Source organism: Lithobates pipiens, unplaced genomic scaffold (genome assembly GCF_037356315.1).
Source record: "Lithobates pipiens isolate NorthernLeopardFrog02 unplaced genomic scaffold, aLitPip1_a1.2 Scaffold_16, whole genome shotgun sequence".
In the NCBI taxonomy this organism is placed as follows: Eukaryota; Metazoa; Chordata; class Amphibia; order Anura; family Ranidae; genus Lithobates; species Lithobates pipiens.
Window position 1 is genome coordinate 250,309,306 of NW_027507748.1, and position 18,147 is coordinate 250,327,452.

Consider the following 18,147-nt stretch of genomic DNA (forward strand, 5'->3'; position numbering starts at 1 on the left):
AGGCATTATTCAGATATACCCCCGGAAAGTCAAGGACGTCCCTGGACATACCTTGGGGCGGGAAGTGGTTAAATACCACCATAAAAGATCTATGTCAAGTTGACAAAATAAATTTCCGTACAGTGCCACATACGTTATTGTCAGTCAAACTATCACAACTCTGAAAAACTGAAAAAATTTCCTGGTAATAAATGGGTATATATAGGCTAGCACTCAAGTGGTCAAATTTGCCAAACCTACTTTCATAGCTGTATAGTTTGCATGCTGCTACTTGCTACTTGTACTGTCCTGTCATTTTTTCTGATCTGTTTTATAACAGAAAGTAAAGTTCATTTAACCGGTTCCAGAGCAGCGCACGGCGATGTACGTCGGCAGAATGGCACGGGCAGGCATATTGGCGTACAAGTACGTCCAATCTTCAATGCAGCCCTGCCATCGCGAGCGTGCATGCATGTTGGGACCCCCGTGGTCCCAAAAATGTGTCAAAAATGTCCGATGTGTCTGCCATAATGTCACAGTCACAATAAAAATCGCTGATCGCCGCCATTACTAGTAAAAAAAATTACTAATTAAAATCCCCTATTTTGTAAACACTATAACTTTTGCGCAAACCAATCAATAATCGCTTATTGCGATTTTTTTTTTTTTACCAAAAATATGTAGAAGAATACGTATCGGCCTAAACTGAGGATAAAAAATGTTTTTTTATATATTTTTGGGGATATTTATTATAGCAAAAAGTAAAAAATATAGAATTTTTTCAAAATCGTCACTCTAATATTGTTTATACCGCAAAAAATAAAAACCGCAGAGGTGATCAAAAACCACCAAAATAAAGCTCTATTTGTGGGAAAAAAAGGGCACAAATTTTGTTTGGGAGCCACGTCGGACGACCTCGCAATTGTCAGTTAAAGTGACGCAGTGCCGAATCACAAAAAGGGGCCTGGTCCTTTGGTTGCAAATTGGTCCGGGGCTTAAGTGGTTAAGAGACATGTTGGTATTGGGGTTGGACCTTAATAATGGTGTGCTAGATACAGTACATTATTAATTCACAGGTCATACACAGAGGAATGAGGTGGTGAAGGAGTTAATATAAAGGTCAGACAGTGGTCACCGGAACATTTGTTTTTATCCGATGAGTTTCCCTCCCACCTCTTGGGTTTCCTTCACTTTCTGACACCAGTACAAAAAGAGCAAATAATCTCCCATGACAGAGGGTCTTATCCCACTTTATCCAAACCCCAAAAAATGGGGCACCTGAGTAAAAAACATAGCTAAATATACAGTAGTTTCCTGCTGGAACAACAAGATTTATTTTAAATTGAAGGAATTTTGTGATGTGAAGGAGTTAATATAAAGGTCGCATACAGTGTCTTGATGCTGATGAGGGGGTTAATGTGCTGGATAAAGCTGGTGAAGGCATTATTAAACTGGCACTACAGAGACAGGGTGGAGATAAGATTTAACCTCTTCCCGTCTGCGCTAAAGTCAAATGACAGCTACAAAGTGGACCTACATTGCGGGGAGGGCGTCAATAGACGTCCTCCCCTTTGCACGCTCCCTGCGTGCCCCCTTTGAGGCTCGTGCAGATCTCTCTGTGATCACCGAGTCAATGAGACTCGAGTGATCACAGATCAGAGTAAGGGCAGATCCTGGCCTCCTACCACATGATCAGCTGTCAGCCAATGACAGCTGATAACGTGATGTAAACAGAAGATCGGTAATCTTTTTTTTTTTTTTTTTTTCTCCTCCCGCTGACAGCGGGAGGAGAAAAAAGCTGATCACCAGCTTCTGTGTAAGGGACATTGGTCCCGAAGAGGACGAGACACAGCCACTTCATCTGTGTCCACCAGTGCCCACAGTGCATATCAGTGCTCACCAGTGCATATCAGTGCCACCTAACAATTCCCATGAGTGCCACCTATCAATGCCCACCAGTGGTGCCAATCAATGCCTCATCAGTGCCACATAGCATTGCTGCCTATCACTGTCACCTGCTAGTGCCCATCACTGCCACCCATCAGTGCCACCTATAAGTGCCCTTCAGTGCCACCTATCAATGCCATTCAGTGCCACCTCAGTGCCCACTAGTGCGAGCTATCAGTGCCCACTAGTGCCACCTCATCAGTGCCGCCTATCAGTGCCCATAAATGCAGCCTAATCAGTGCACATCAATGAAGGAATTACCTGTTTGCAAAATTTTATAACAAAATATAAAACTGTCTTGTTTTTGTTTTTTTGTTTTTTTCTAAATTTTTGGGTTTTTTTCATTTTTTTTTTTTGTTAACAAAAAATGAAAAAAAAAAAAAAAAAAAACCCAGAGGTGATCAAATACCACCAAAAGAAAGCTCTGTTTGTGGGAAAAAATAACAATTTCATTTGGGTACAGCTTTGTATGACGGCACAATTGTCATTCAACAAATGACAGCACTGAAAGCTGAAAATTGTTCTGGGCAGGAGTGGGGTTTAGGTGCCCAGTAAGCAAGGGGTTAAAGGAGAGAGTTGAGAAGGGCTAAAAAAAAGAAAAATCCCACAATAAAATGTATTGACCACCTCCTTAAATCTGCTGCTGCCTGGATCTCTAGGAACCCTTAATTCATTAAATTATCTTTCTTCCCCTTTCTTTGATGTGAGTTCAATAGTACAGCTTACAACTGTGATCAATTTGTGTGGCTATCATAGCAATTACAAGGCACAAAGGCACAGAGCCACTGAAATTTGCATATGATCTGCGATGTCTAATCACCAGGCGAAAACACTTTTTGGTTTTAATATGACTTTAATATTTCAATTAAAGTACTATACATCACTGACTGCTTCACTTTCTATATGGATAAGGTGCATGAGGGATAAAATAATGCATCGGTTTCTTATGCCGCATACACACGGGCGGACTGTATGGCGTACTTAGTTTGTCATACAATCCGACGGACAGTCCGTCGTACTTTCGACTGAACGGACTTGACCACACACGGATGCACAAACAGTCCGTCGAAAGCTTGCGCGATGACGTGTACAGCACGTACGATGGGACTAGAAATAGGAAGTCCAATACACAGCAAAGAACCCTTCCGCCGTGTTAATCCTTTCTGGGCATGTGCCATTCTTAGTCCGTCGAACTAGCATACTGACGAGCGGATTGTCCGCTGAAACCAAAGTACGACGGACAGAATTTCGAAAAATCCGAAATTCTTAGTACGCCGGACTGCACGCTGAAAAAGTCAGCTGAAGCCCACACACGAGCGGACTGTCCACTGAAATGTGTTTCGACGAACTAAGTACGCCATACAGTCCGCCCGTGTGTACGCGGCATTAATAAGAAGGTACAGCATGCAGTCTATCAAATTAGGGTAAATAAATCATTGGTATAATCGGTCAAAACTTTGTCAAAAAATTCCTTCAATTTAAAATAAATCTTGTTGTTCCAGCAGGAAACTACTGTATATTTAGCTATGTCTTTTACTCAGGTGCCCCATTTTTTTGGGTTTGGATAAAGTGGGATAAGACCCTCTGTCATGGGAGATTATTTGCTCTTTTTGTACTGGTGTCAGAAAGTGAAGGAAACCCAAGAGGTGGGAGGGAAACTCATTGGATAAAAACAAATGTTCCGGTGACCACTGTCTGACCTTTATATTAACTCCTTCACCACCTCATTCCTCTGTGTATGACCTGTGAATTAATAATGTACTGTATCTAGCACACCATTATTAAGGTCCAACCCCGATACCAACATGTCTCTTAACCACTTAAGCCCTGGACCAATTTGCAGCCAAAGGACCAGGCCCCTTTTTGCGATTCGGCACTGCGTCGCTTTAACTGACAATTGCGCGGTCGTGCGACGTGGCTCCCAAACAAAAGTGGCGTCCTTTTTTTTCTCACAAATAGAGCTTTCTTTTGGTGGTATTTCATCACCTCTGCAGTTTTTATTTTTTGCGCTATAAACAAAAATAGAGTGACGATTTTGAAAAAAATGCAATATTTTTTACTTTTTGCTATAATAAATATCCCCCAAAAATATATAAAAAAACATTTTTTTCCTCAGTTTAGGCCGATACGTATTCTTCTACATATTTTTGGTAAAAAAAAATCGCAATTAGCGATTATTGATTGGTTTGACGCAAAAGTTATAGCGTTTACAAAACTGAAAATGTGCGATCGGACTGTGTTGTCGGAAATTCCAATCGTGTGTGGGCACCATTTGACTTTTTCCGTCGTGTGTAGACAATTACGACATACAAAGTGCCACACATGCTCAGAATAAATTACAAGACAAAAGCTATTGGTTGCTGGCCTCTTTATAGTCCCGTTGTACGTGTTGTACGTCACCTCGTTCTGAACGATCGGATTTTCTGTCAAGTTTGTGTGACCGTGTGTATGCATGACAAGTTTGGCCGAAATCCGTCTGAAAAAATCCCAATGGAATATCCAACCGTGTTTCGGGCATAAGTGGGAAATTCTCTTAATTTGGTAAGATTTCCATTTTTTTCCTTTTGCTTCCTAAGGACAAATCTCACCAGCAGGACATAAACAGTTTTAGCCAGTCTGTTGCTAGAACGTTTTGGGTTCAAACCTCCGACGGATGGGACACCAAGCCGGGGTCCGTTGCGTCCCTGTTCTCCATTCAGGGACGAATCGGGGCCAAATTTTTGCCTGAATTTGGCCCTGAAACAAAGGCAAAGACGCACAAGCGTTCCTCTGCAGGCCACTCCACAGCCACAATGGAGATATGTGAACCGGCTCCACAGAGAGCCAGTCACAATCTCCTGTCATACCGATTGGATGCAGAAAATGCGCATCCAATTCACATAGGTGTGAACCCAGCCTGAAGCAGACAGAGTGAGAAAAATAGTGCTATTAGAGGGAAAAAGCTGCAAACATGATATGTGATATAAACATAATCATACAGGAAAATTAAAAAATGTTGCACTAACTCCCAAAAATGAAAGTGCAGAAAATGAGAAAAAACTGTATAATTACTGTGAAAAATGTCACTGGCAGGGAAGGGGTTAACACTAGGGGGCGATCAAGGGGTTAAATGTGTTCCTGTCAGAAACCATGAATCAGCCTGAGACAGAAGTACAGTTAACTGCTTCCCAACCACCTCACGCAGATATATTATGGCAGAAGGGCACGTACAGGCAGATTAAAGCGGAGGTCCACCCTAAAGTAGACCTTCCACTTATTGGAACCCTCCCCCCCTCTGGCGCCACAATTGGCACCTTTCAGGGGGGAGGGGGGTGCAGGTACCTGTACAGTACAGGTATTTGCACCCACTTCTGGCGTAGATTCTGTAGAAAGTACGCCCCTTTTCGCAGAGTCTACGCCCCTTTCCGAAGGTCCACCGCTGCCTGCTGGGAAACGCACGTATCCCAGAGACAGCGGGGACCATCCTTATTGCGCAGCGCGACTCGCGCATGCGCAGTAGGGAACTGGGAAATTAAGCCGAAAGGCTCCACTTCCTGATTCCCATACCCAAGATGGCGGCGGCAGAACCCGAGAGACGATCGAGAGATCGGCTTCGGGTGCCGACATCGTGGGCGGGTAAGTGTCATTATTTTAAAAGTCAGCAGCTGCAGTATTTGTAGCTGCTGGCTTTTAAAAAAACGGCAGACTCCCGGCGGACTCCCGCTTTAACGTACCTGTATGTTGCCCTTTAAGAGGCTTTAAGAGGCAGCGCGCCCACTGGGAGCTCCTCCAGTGCGATCGCTGGTCCTGCGAACTCGACGTCCGTGAGGATACCCGCGATCGTCTCACGGGGAGGAAGAACGGGGAAATGCTAATGTAAACAAGCATTTCCCCATTCTGCCTAATGACAATGATCACAGCTTCCTGTGATTGGGAGCGGTGATCAGTGTCATGTCACACATAGCCCCCTCCCCCCCACAGTTAAAACCACTCCCTAGGACATAACCCCTACAGCGCCACCTAGTGGTTAACCCCTTCACTGCCAGTCACATTTACACAGTATTCAGTGTATTTTTAATTGCACTGATCGCTGTGTAAATGTGAATGATCCCAAAATCGCCTTGAATTCTGCTTCCAGATTGTCCCTGTTCATGGCGAGCTATGGCTTCCAACATTCCATGTTGCCTGACTCAATTGTTCCGCAGAGTATTCCTGCATTAGAGGAGCAACTCCGTGGTCTTCGTTCCACTTGGGCACAAGTCCAGGAGGCTTGACATGCTAATGATAGGTACATACTCCATGCTGACCGCAGATGCCTGCCTGTGCCTTCCTACCAGGTTGGGGGACATGGTCTGGCTGTCATCTTGCAACCTCTGTGTTCTCTCTCTGAAATTCGCACCTCGGTTTATTTGCCCTTTCCGTATTCTTCGCAGGATTAACTAAGTGGCTTACGCGTTAGACCTTCCTTCTAATATGTGTACCTCAAATGTATTTCAGGTCTCCTTTGTTATGCAACCACTTTACCACCTCGGTGCCTCGTCCTCACCCTGTACAGATTGAGAACCATGAGGAGTATGAATTACAGTCCATTGTTGACTCTTGTAGGTTCCGTGGGCGCATACAGTACCTGGTGCATTAGAAAGGGTATGATCCGGAGTAATGCTCTTGGGTCTCATCTTGCACGGTCATGGCTCCCAAACAAAATTGACGTCCTTTTTTTCCCACAAATAGAGCTTTCTTTTGGTGGTATTTGATCACCTCTGTGGTTTTTATTTTTTGCGCTATAAACAAAAAAATTGCGAAAATTTGAAAAAAATACATTATTTTTTACTTTTTGCTATATGTCCCCCAAAAAATATAAAAATACATTTATTTTCTTCAGTTTAGGCTGATACGTATTCTTCTACATATTTTTTGTGCAAAAGTTATAACGTCTACAAAATAGGGAATCGTTTTAAGGCATTTTTATTATTATTATTTTTTTTACTAGTAATGGCGCTGATCACGCCATTACTAGTAAAAAAAATTTTGATTTTTGAATTGTCATGGTGAAGAGCCCCTACAGCCATGGACAATGGAACAGTCCCATGAGTCACATGGGCAGGCTGTAGAGGTCTCCCGTCAAGAGCCTCAATGGCAAGTGGAGTGTCATGCAGCTGCAGCAGAATCGAGTACTTCAATACAAAGGCAGCATCAATGAACAGGTCTGCAGCCCCAGAGTCGATTAGAGCCTGTATCTCGACGGACGACTCAGCCCAAGAAAGGGTAACCAAAACCAGGAGCTTATCCTTCAGGATAACTGGGAACGAAACAACGCCACCTAAGGTCTGTCCATGACAGGACCTCAAGGTTCACACATTCCCTGGACAGGTAGGACAAGACTTCAAAAAGTGACCTGCCTGACAACAAAGGCACAATCTCTCCCTCCTCTTAAGGGTTCTCTCATCCGCAGAGAGACTCATGAAGCCCAAGTACATGGGTTCATCTTCAATGACCTTAAAAGAGTCTTTGTCTGAGTCTGGAGTCAATGAAGATGGCAAACTTCGTGATCAACTTCTCCAGCTCAGTGGGTATATCTTGATCTGCTATCTCATTCTTGATGGTATCCAAGAGACCATGAGAAAAAGCAGCCACAAGAGCCTCATTTGTTCCACGCAACCTCTGCTGCCAGAGTACGTAATTCAATGGCGTAACCGACAACAGTTCTCACACTCTGTTTGACGGACATTAGGCACTTGGCAGCAGAAGTGGAGCATGTGGGAATGTCGAATACCCTTTTAAAAGAAGACACAAACTCAGGGTATTCAAGACAACCGGTTTTTGCATCTCCCATAGAGGGTTTGCCCAGGCCAAGGCTCTCTCAGAAAGCAAAGATATCACAAAACCTACTTTGCTTCTATCCATAGGAAACACCTGGGGCAGCATCTCAAAGTATATCTCAACCTGGTTGAGAAACCCTCTGCATTAGACTGGATCAGCCCCAAATCGCTGGGGAAGAGGAGCAGAACCAGACATACAGTACCTTGTATTGCCTGCAACACAGGTTGCACCGGGGCAGCCACAGTGGGAAATTCCAGGTGAGCCATGCAACTCGGGTTACAACGCCATGGCAATCTGATCAATGCGGTGATCCTGCTCATCCAATCTGGAAAAAATATTACCAACAAGTGGATTGACTGCATCTTCTGAATTCATGGCCTTCACCTACTGTCAGAAACCATTAATCATACTGAGACAGAAGTACAGTTAAATCACACCCATAGACTTTTAAAGGGTGTTCCGCGGCTTTCGAATTTGCCGCGAACACCCAAAATTGTTCGGCGAACTGGCGAACAGCCAATGTTCGAGTCGAACATGAGTTCGATTTGAACATAAAGCTCATCCCTGTCAGAAACCATGAATCAGACCGAGACAGAAGTACAGTTAAAACACACTTGTTTAATAATGAAAAAGGTAAGCATAGTTAAAACCAGCCAGAGTTCAGGAACCGGAATGGATAGTCAAACAAGCCAAAACGTCAGGGAGCCAGAGAACAGTGTACTGGAACAGCAAGCAGGATCTGGAGCCAGAAGGAATGTCAGCCAAGCAAGCCTTTAACAGGAACACAGGACATCGTCTCTAGAGATGTGACCAAGGCAAAGGCAGAAATTATCTGGACTGGACGGCTTAAGTAGGTAGGACTGATGAGAAAGGTAACATCAACAGGTGAGTCACTGTGGAGAGATAGGAGCTGGCAATTATCCGACAGCTGAGCAGCCAGCTCAGAGTAGGAAGGGCTGAGCCCAGCCCTGACAGTTCCCTAGATGTGTTCTAACTGTGGGGGGAATGTGGCTGACTAAAGGAGAAGAGAGATCGTTGTTCCTACTTAGTAGGAACACACAATCTGTCTCCTCTCCCCTGACAGAACCGTGATTTGTGTGTTTATGCTCACAGATCCCAGTTCTTGCTCTGTCACGAGCAATCGCAGGTGCCTGGCGGTCATCGAGCCTACCGGGCATTAGCGTCAGCACAAGGGACACGCTGCGGGTGCACCTGCTACACCGTTTTATAGAGCCGATGTACAGCTATGATGACTTGTGCAGCAGTGGCATCCTGCTGCAATATAACTGCGGTGGCTGGTCAGGAAGAGAATAAACATTTAAAAAAAAAAAATTTTTTTTTTTATATTTTTTTACTTTTTTTTTTTTTTTTAATATCCAATAAAAAACTGAAAAAATCTAACTTCTTCAGAAATTTAGGCCAATATGTATTCCTCTACATATTTTTGCTAAAAATAATCCCAGTAAGGCTACTTTCACATTGGGGCCGCCATGTGTTGGCGCTAAAGTGCCACTCATTTTTAGCAGTGTTTTAGTGGCACGTGTCGGCCGCTACCGGGGCACTTTTAACTCCCACTAGCGGCCGAAGGAAGGGATTAAAAGCGCCTGTGTTTCTCTTGTGTTTTCAGGCGATTTGAAAGCGTTGCCCATTCATTTTAATGGGCAGACCATTTTGGGAGCACCCCAAAGATGCTGCTTGAAAAATCAAACTGAAATGAATGGGAGGCGGTTTTCAGGCTATTTCTAGCACTAAAACGCCTAAAAACCACCTCAGTGTGAAGGCAGCTTTGGTGTATATTGATTGGGTTGTGCAAACATTTCAGCATCTACAAACTTGTGTATATATACTGGGTTATTTTTTTAATTTAATTTTTTTACTAATAATGGCTACGATCAGCAACTTATAACAGGACTACAATATTGTGGCGGACAATCACACTTTGTGAGAACCAGTGACACTAATACAGCAATCAGTGCTTAAAATATCCACTGTCATTGTACTAATGACACTGGCTGGGAAGGAGTTAAACATCTAGGGCAATTAAAGGGATAACTGTATGCCTAGTCAGTGTTTTTGTGTAATTTGTGTAGTGCTTTTACTAAGAAGCATTGGATTTTATTCCCTCCATTGCAGGGACACAAAAATCCATCCCTTCCCCCTGTCAGAACAGAGCTCTGCCTTATATAGAGCTCTGTTCTGTGTCTATGCCTGATGATCAGCGGTTGCCAGCACACAGAAGTGCACAATCGCATTTATATACCCGTCAGGGCTGGTGCTACCACTAGGCAAACTAGGCAGCCGCCTAGGGCGTACTGCTGCCTGGGGGCGCCCGGCCGCTGATTTCCCTCCATGCCTGCATGGTCTGCAGGCTGCAGCATGTAACTAACTCAGTCTCAGGCAGCTGCTCCATCTGGCCGGTAGTGAAATTAGAAGTGCAGCGCAGCACTGGAGCCAGTGCTAGAGGAAGCAGAGCCGATGCTTCCTGTATAGCGCCGACTCCTCTCAAATGGGCAGGCAACGTGGGTGGGGTCAGGGGTGGAGCCAATGGGGCGGCAAAATGAGGTTTCACCTAGGGTGTCAAAAATCCTTGCACCAGCCCTGATACCCGTATACCTGATTCTGCAGAGGAGGGCCACCCTGTAGCAGTATATCTGCTATAGGGCAGCCCTTAACTGGTTAAAGGTTGTAAATCAATATCTAGACTATATAGTTTCATTAAACAGAAATGAAAAATAGTGTAGCGCTTCTAAAGTGAACATATGTTGAAAGAATGATCATATAACAAAGATCATATAAATGTGTAAATTAGCAAAATAAAGTCCAAGTAATGGGTGTAAGCTTCCGTGGAAGGGCCGGCACAATGATGATCAGACCGTATCAAAATGCGAGGCAAATCCCATTAAACGGATATGTCCATATACAACAGCTTGTCTGGTAACATTAGGAAAGAATAGCTGGATACTTCTTACCAGATCTGTTGGACTCACACAGTCGTATGACGGTTGAGTCAATAAGGCTTGGGGTCACAATCTGGGACCGAGGGGTGGATCGAAGGAGGTTCGTCAGCCTGGTGGGGAAACTCCAAAAGACCGTATGTCCAATGATGAATCTCACCGATGGAACTTCAGAATGGTTAGGAAATCCAACTCGGATACAGCCCACTGCACTCCGATACTCCAAATACCCCAAAGTGAAGGGGAAGATGTTTAAAGGGTTTGGACCAAAAAAGAAAAAAGAAAGAAAAAGCTCCACATGGTGCGGGTCAGGCGATTCGGCACTGCGTCGCTTTAACTGACAATTGCGCGGTCATGCATATATATGTATATATATATATATAATATATAGTGTGTGTGTGTATATCTATATCTATATATATATAGATATATACACACACACACACACACACACACACACACACACACACACACACACACACACACACACACACACACATATATATATATATATATATATATATATATATATATAGTAAGTGACATGTTTGTTTTTCTACATATAATTAATTGTATATATTATTATTATTGTTATACAATATAATATATTAATAATTTATTACACGCATTTACTTATTATTCTACCTTTACCTCTTAAACCCCATCTTTGGCACGGAAACTATAAAACGCCATTTGATTACCGAAGGACATGTTTGCCCTTTTCATGTGATAAATTCTGGCAAATAAAATTGTCTTGGAGTTGATCATCCAAATTACAGAACATTTTGAGAATTGCATAATTTAGGTTATTTTTAGTAAATCTTACATTTGCATACATTATAACAATAATTTATACAATTCATGCATTTTATATTCTACTCAGAAGTTGATCATTTTACATACAGATATATAATCTAATAACCCAGCATTATGTTCAGCTATAGGATAATCTGTATGTGTATACTTGCCATGGCACTTGTTATTTGAATCAAATAAAAAAAAATTCTGTCACTTGGGGGAACAGGGTAAACTCACCTCCTGCTCTTCCTACCTCCTACATATTCCACTTGGCCAGTGAGGCTGACAATCGGCAGGACGGAGCTTAACACAAGGGGGGTTATTTACTAAAGGGAACTCTACTTTGCACTACAAGTGCACTTGGAAGTAAAGTCACTGTAGATCCGAGGGGGACATGCAAGGAAAATAAAAAACAGCATTTTTGCTTGCACGTGATTGGATGATAACATCAGCAGACCTTCCCCTCATTTCAGAGCTTCCCCTCAGATCTGCTGCGATCTGCAGCGATTGTACTTCCAAGTTCACTTTCAGTGCACTTGTAGTGCAAAGTGAATTTGCCTTTAATAAATAAACCCCAAGCTGTGACACTAATCAGAAATGTTGGAGCTTTACCTTGCATTCAGCCATGACAGCGAGGTTTGTGAGGCTGCTGAGGTATGTGCAGGCACCTCTGACTGAATCGTACACATTCAGCAGTGTGTCCCTCTCCCCCAGTTTTAATACAGGGCAATATTTACCCATGTTGCTGCATTTTTGGTTAAAGATTACTCCCTACGTTTTGTGTGAAATTGTCAAGCAATCCTTACAGGCATTTACACAGGAGTGATATAGTGGATTTTTTTTCCACAGATATAGTATTTTTTGTATCTACAGATGGGTAAATTTACATTTTGAAAATCAAAGCAAGCCGGATCATTTGTCTGGCAGAAATGTATAGTTGATAGCCTTAGATCATAAATGATTCAGTTGCCTAATACATTTGAAATTCATAGACCATAGTGTAGACAGTGTTCAGTAAAGTTGAAACTACTACAGTTGTGGATTTTTTTAAATAATATTACTTGCATTTTCTGTATATTATTTAATGTGTGCACCAATAATACTTTTGTTTAAACCTTCTGTCGTTACAGATCCACCCACTGTGGAGGGTAATGCAGAATCAGCTCTTGTGGTTGGCCTTACACCATGGACTGACTACCTTTTCCGGGTAGTAGCCAGCAATATTTTAGGAGTAGGGGAACCAAGCGCTCCTTCTTCTTTAGTGAGAACAAAAGAGGCTGGTAAGATATTGACCTTAAGATGTATGCACATCACATTAATGTGTATAGTCAATTATTGTCACTAGAATAAGACGTTGAATATAGTGGGGTATACATGAGAATTCATCCAGTTTGAGGTCATAGTTACAACGGGATCACATTACTAGAGAATGAGTAAAGTTCCATTATTATCTAAAAGTATCCTCTAATCATTACTGAATAAAAATGTCTGTGAATGTGTAAAGGAAAAGTTCATATATCTGCAGGATACAAAGTGGTTGATTTACTCAAGGCAAATAGACAGTTCACTTTGCAAGGAAAGTTAAAATTTGCAAGGGAAGCTCCCCAGGGCTTGAATGAGGTAATGCTTTACTGATTTGTTTCATCTAATCATGTGCAAGCTATTTTTTTACTTGCATGTGATTGGGTATTCTTTCCTAATTACATTTTACCACACCACATTCATACCACATTTCACTACATTTTTACTAAGATATGGCAAAAATTCTCTTGTACAGTGAACAGCCTATTTTCGTTTTAGTAAACCAATCCCACAGATACTAGAAATCTTTTTTTTTTTTCAGTTGGGAGCAAATATATGCAAAATTCACCCATGCAAATGTAATTAAATGTTACTACTGGCAAGTGACAAGAAAAATCAACTTGCATGAAGTCACTGGAATTTGCAAACTAGAAATGCAATCATTTTTAATCCTGGCAATGAAATGTGCAGATTTAAAGTCTAACTCCAGCCAAAAGCCTTTGTTGGCTGCAACCATGGGAATACATCTAAGCAAGCTGTTGTAGTGAAAAGTTGCAGCAGCAGAGACGAAAGACTTCCTACACACAAACAGGGACAGATTTATACCTTCTGGCCCCACAGGCTAGTTGTCTTTTTCTGATCCCTCCTGCCCCTGTTGTCTAGCCAACCTCACTGTTACACAAAATGGTCACTTTTGGGCCTTTGAAGTGCTGCTAGATAAGCTATTGCCACCCATATGGCATTGAAATATGATAATCCTTAAAACTGCAGATTTAATTGATGGTTTAAAGCTCTATGTATTGTTACAGAACCATCACAGTTTTCAAGGCATGTGACAATTTACTGGTGTATGCTTCTTTTTTTTTTTTAATTTACAAAAAGCTTTTCTAGACCTTGCAAGAAGATCTGAACACATTAATGGGGTGGGCAACTACATGGCAAATGAGGTTTAATGTAGAAAAAAGTAAAATAATGCATTAGGGTGGCAAAAATATAAATGCAATGTACTCACTAGGGGCAGAACCTTTGGGGGAATCTAGGATGAAAAGGGACGTGGGGGTCCTAGTAGATGACAGGCTCAGCAATGGAAAGCAGTAGTTTTTCTTACTGTCAAAATAAAAGGTGTTTTTCTTGATGTTTAATCATCTAGAAAAAAAAAAAATAATTTGCTTAGAAATAAAAACCTCCGTGTCTCAACATTTAGGCATGTTGGTGCTATTGTTAAACTGGGGTGCGACTGGTTAATTTTATCTACCCACACCTGAGGGCTGTAGCTCTAATTGTTTATAAAGATACCTCTATGAGTCTTCCAACATTAAGGCCCATTGTTACTGTGAAGAACTAGGAGTGCGGAGAGGGAACGCACAGAGGCAAATCACAAGGAACCCGATGCATGGGCATTTATTGAGGAGCTTGGGTGTATGGGAGGGGAGGCAATAGAACACAGCACAGAGAGGCAGTATATTTTTCTCATGATGCCCTTGAAACTGCTGTATATTTTTAATTTCCATTAGTAAGTCTCCCCACAGTTCTTAGGCCTCACATACCATTTGGGTGACAATAGCTTGTCAAGCAGTGCTATGAAGGACCAAAGCGACCATTCAACTTGGTCCCCCATCAACTGCAAGACCAATTGAATTATGAATTCTAGTTCATGATTTTTTTTGTATTTGGAAAATCTGAGGAGAATCAAATTATGTTCTTATGTTTTGCACTGTAGGCATAGTTACATAGTTACATAGTATGCAAAGTTGAAAAAGACACAAGTCCAACCAATGTGTGTGATTTTATGTCAGTATTACATTGTATACCCCTGTATGTTGTGGTCTTTCAGGTGCTTATCTAATGAAACCGCTGGCTGTGGAAGAGAATTCCACATCCTTACCATTCTTACAGTACCCTCTACGCAGCTTAAGGTTAAACTGATTTTCTTCTAATTTTAGTGAATGGCCTAGTGTCTTAATAAATTCCCTTTCCTAAAAAAGTTTTATCCCTATTGTGGGATCACCGGTACAGTATTTGTAAATTGAAATCATATATCCCCTCTCTAGCGCCTCCAGAGAGAATAAGTTCAGTGCTCGTAACCTTTCCTCATAACTAATGTCTTCCAGTCCCTTTTATTAGTTTTGTTGCCCTTCTCTGGACTCTCTCCAGTTCCAGCACAGTTCCATTATTCATTTAGACAGAACCATCATCTTCCTAACTTTATCCCAGATTGCCCCATTAAGAACAAACAACATCCACTCTGCCTTAAAGAGGAAGTAAACCCTGATCGGTTTACTTCCTCTTTCATTCCCTGCAAAGGTAAAGCATAATGGACTACTATGCATCGCATAGTAGTCCATTATGTGTCACTAGGGATGAGCTTCGTGTTCGACTCGAACGTACGTTCGACTCGAACATCGGCTGTTCGACCCTTCGGCGAATTCCAAACGTTATGGGCCGTTCCCGCCAAATTCGTGTGGCGCTCATGGCCCACAATGCACTGCGATGGCGCAGTGCATTGCTGGCTCATGATTGGCCAAGCATGCACTGTGACCCCGCATGCTAGGCCAATCACAACGCCGGCAGCAAGGAGAGCCATGATTGGCCACAGGCAGGATGCCTGTGGCCAATCATAGCTCAGGCTGTGTAGTACACGCCCCACACTATATAAGGCCGCCAGCGCGGCGGCCTTGTGTAGTGTGTTGGCATCTGTAGCAGTTAGTGGGTGTTCTGTGTACCTTCAACGTAGTATACACCGATACTTATCGGCCGATTTTTCGTTCTTGCTCTTCTGTAGTGGTTGTTGTCTGTGTGCCCTGACCGCAGTATACACCACTATATTCACCTATATAGCTAGCTATATTTCTCTTTTTTTAATAGAGCTTGCAGTCAGTGTTAGGAGATTGTGCATGCTGTCTGCGTGCTCTGAACCCAGTATACACCGCTATATCCAACTATATAGCTAACTATCTTGCTTGTTTTAAATAGAGCTTTCAGTCAGTGTTAGGAGATTGTGCGTGCTGTCTGCGTGCTCTGAACGCAGTATACACCGCTATATCCACCTATATAGCTAACTATCTTGCTCCTTTTAAATAGAGCTTTCAGTCAGTGTTAGGAGATTGTGCGTGCTGTCTGCATGCTCTGAACCCAGTATACACCGCTATATCCACCTACATAGCTCTTCTCTATTTGAGCCATCTGCCATCTGCAGGAGTTAGTGGAAGTTGTGTGTGCCTCCAGCACAATATACACTACCCAATTGCTGGTTTTCCCAACTCCCTTCAGGCCATTACCATGTCTGGAAGGCCAGCAAGGAGAGGCAGACAGGCGCAAGCCGATAAAAGAGGGCAAGCAGGCTCTGTGTCTAGAGACAACAGTGCTGGTCGTGGACGCGGTGCATCATCAGCACGTGGCCATGGGACACGCTTGTCCTTTTCGGCAGCTGGACATGTTGAGCCGCAACATGCCGATGACTTGGTAGAGTGGATGACCAAGCCCTCTTCATCTTCCTCATCGTCTCTCACCCAGGCTCAGGGTACTAGCAAAGCAGCTGCCAATGCATCATCTTCCCTCCTCTCAATGTCATCATCAGTGACTCCTTCCCTAGACCCACCACGTCCTCCTGAGGAGTCTCCTGAACTCTTTGAGCACAGTGTTGGGTACATGCTCCAGGAGGATGCCCAGTGTTTTTAGGCTCTGATGATGATACTCAGCTAGAGGAAGGCAGTAGCGTGAATGCAGAGAGAGGGGATGCTCAATAAGGACAGCAATCTGGCAGTCATGTTCCACAAGCTGCAGCATACTGCCAGGTTTGCTCCAGCGATGAAGAGGGAGGGGATGATGAGGGCACTGACTCCACGTGGGTGCCTGGTAGGAGAGAGGAGGAGGAGGAGGAGGCACATGCCCAACGAGGCAGGATGCCCTCCGGGGGCCAGCTTAGGGGCAGCACACCGACTGAATCACACCGCAGAGCTCCGCGCGTTATTCTAAAAGTTCTTTGGTGTGGGCCTTTTTTGAGACAAGTGCATCAGATCGCACCGCTGCTATTTGCAACATATGTCTCAAGCGTATCTCGCGTGGCCAAAATATCAGCCGCTTGGGCACCACATGCTTGACCAGACATATGTTGACCTGCCATGCAGCTCGCTGGCAAGCGTACCTCAAAGACCCACACCAAAGAACAAAGCGGACCTCTCCTTGCTCCTCATCAGCTGGGATCTCCAACCCCACTAGACCTTCAGTCCTCTCTGAAACCTGCTCTGAGAGGAATGAAGGTGTAGAATTAGGTGCGTCACAGCCAAGTGCTTCCGGGCACTCTGCTAGCAGTACACCCACGTCCGATTATAGCAGGCAAATGTTCCTGCCCCAGCCGCTGGACCGGCGAAAGAAGTTCACTCCCAGCCATCCACATGCCCAGCGGTTGAATGCTAGCTTGGCTAAATTGCTAGCACTTCAACTGCTGCCTTTTCAGTTGGTAGACTCGGCCCCCTTCCGTGAGTTTGTACAATGTGCGGTTCCTCAGTGGCAGGTCCCCAAACGCCACTTTTTCTCACGGAAGGCGATTCTGGCTCTCTACCGGCATGTGGAAGGCAATGTCCTTGCCTCGCTGGACAGGGCGGTCAGCGGTAAGGTGCATATTACCGCTGACTCATGGTCCAGCAGGCATGGACAGGGACGTTACCTGTCTTTCACGGCCCATTGGGTCACTCTTCTGGCAGCTGGGAAGGATGCAGGACAAGGTGCAGTAGTGTTGGAGGTTGTTCCGCCACCACGCCTCCAAAATGCTACTATTGGTTGTGACACACCTCTCTCCTCCACCCCCTCCTCTTCTTCTTCCTCCATGGCCTCTTCCAGTGCTGTGTCCTCAGAACCAGCGGTGCTCCGTAGGCGTTCCAGGGGCTACGCAAGTACGCAGGCAAAACGATGCCATGCCATGCTTGCGCTGGTTTGTTTGGGGGACAGGAGCCACACTGGGGCGGATGTTTTGTCAGCTCTGCAGGGGCAGGCCGAGAGGTGGTTGACGCCATGCCAGCTTAAGCCAGGAATGGTGCTTTGCGATAATGGCACCAACCTCCTCTCCGCCCTCCGACAGGGACAACTGACCCATGTGCCCTGTGTGGCTAACGTCTTTAACGGTTCTTGGGCAGGTACCCGGGCTTACAGG

At 43.9% G+C, this 18,147-nt stretch overlaps 1 protein-coding gene across 4 annotated transcripts in view; it reads left to right on the forward strand.

Annotated features, from left to right (window-relative positions):
• CNTN2 (contactin 2) overlaps positions 1-18,147 on the forward strand; it is a 393,010-nt gene that overhangs the window by 271,785 nt on the left and 103,078 nt on the right. For all 4 annotated transcript variants that reach the window (XM_077481283.1, XM_077481285.1, XM_077481286.1 and 1 more), the window contains one exon: positions 12,608-12,757. In XM_077481283.1, coding sequence (XP_077337409.1) covers positions 12,608-12,757 — 150 coding nt within the window. The remainder of the gene's footprint in view (positions 1-12,607; positions 12,758-18,147) is intronic.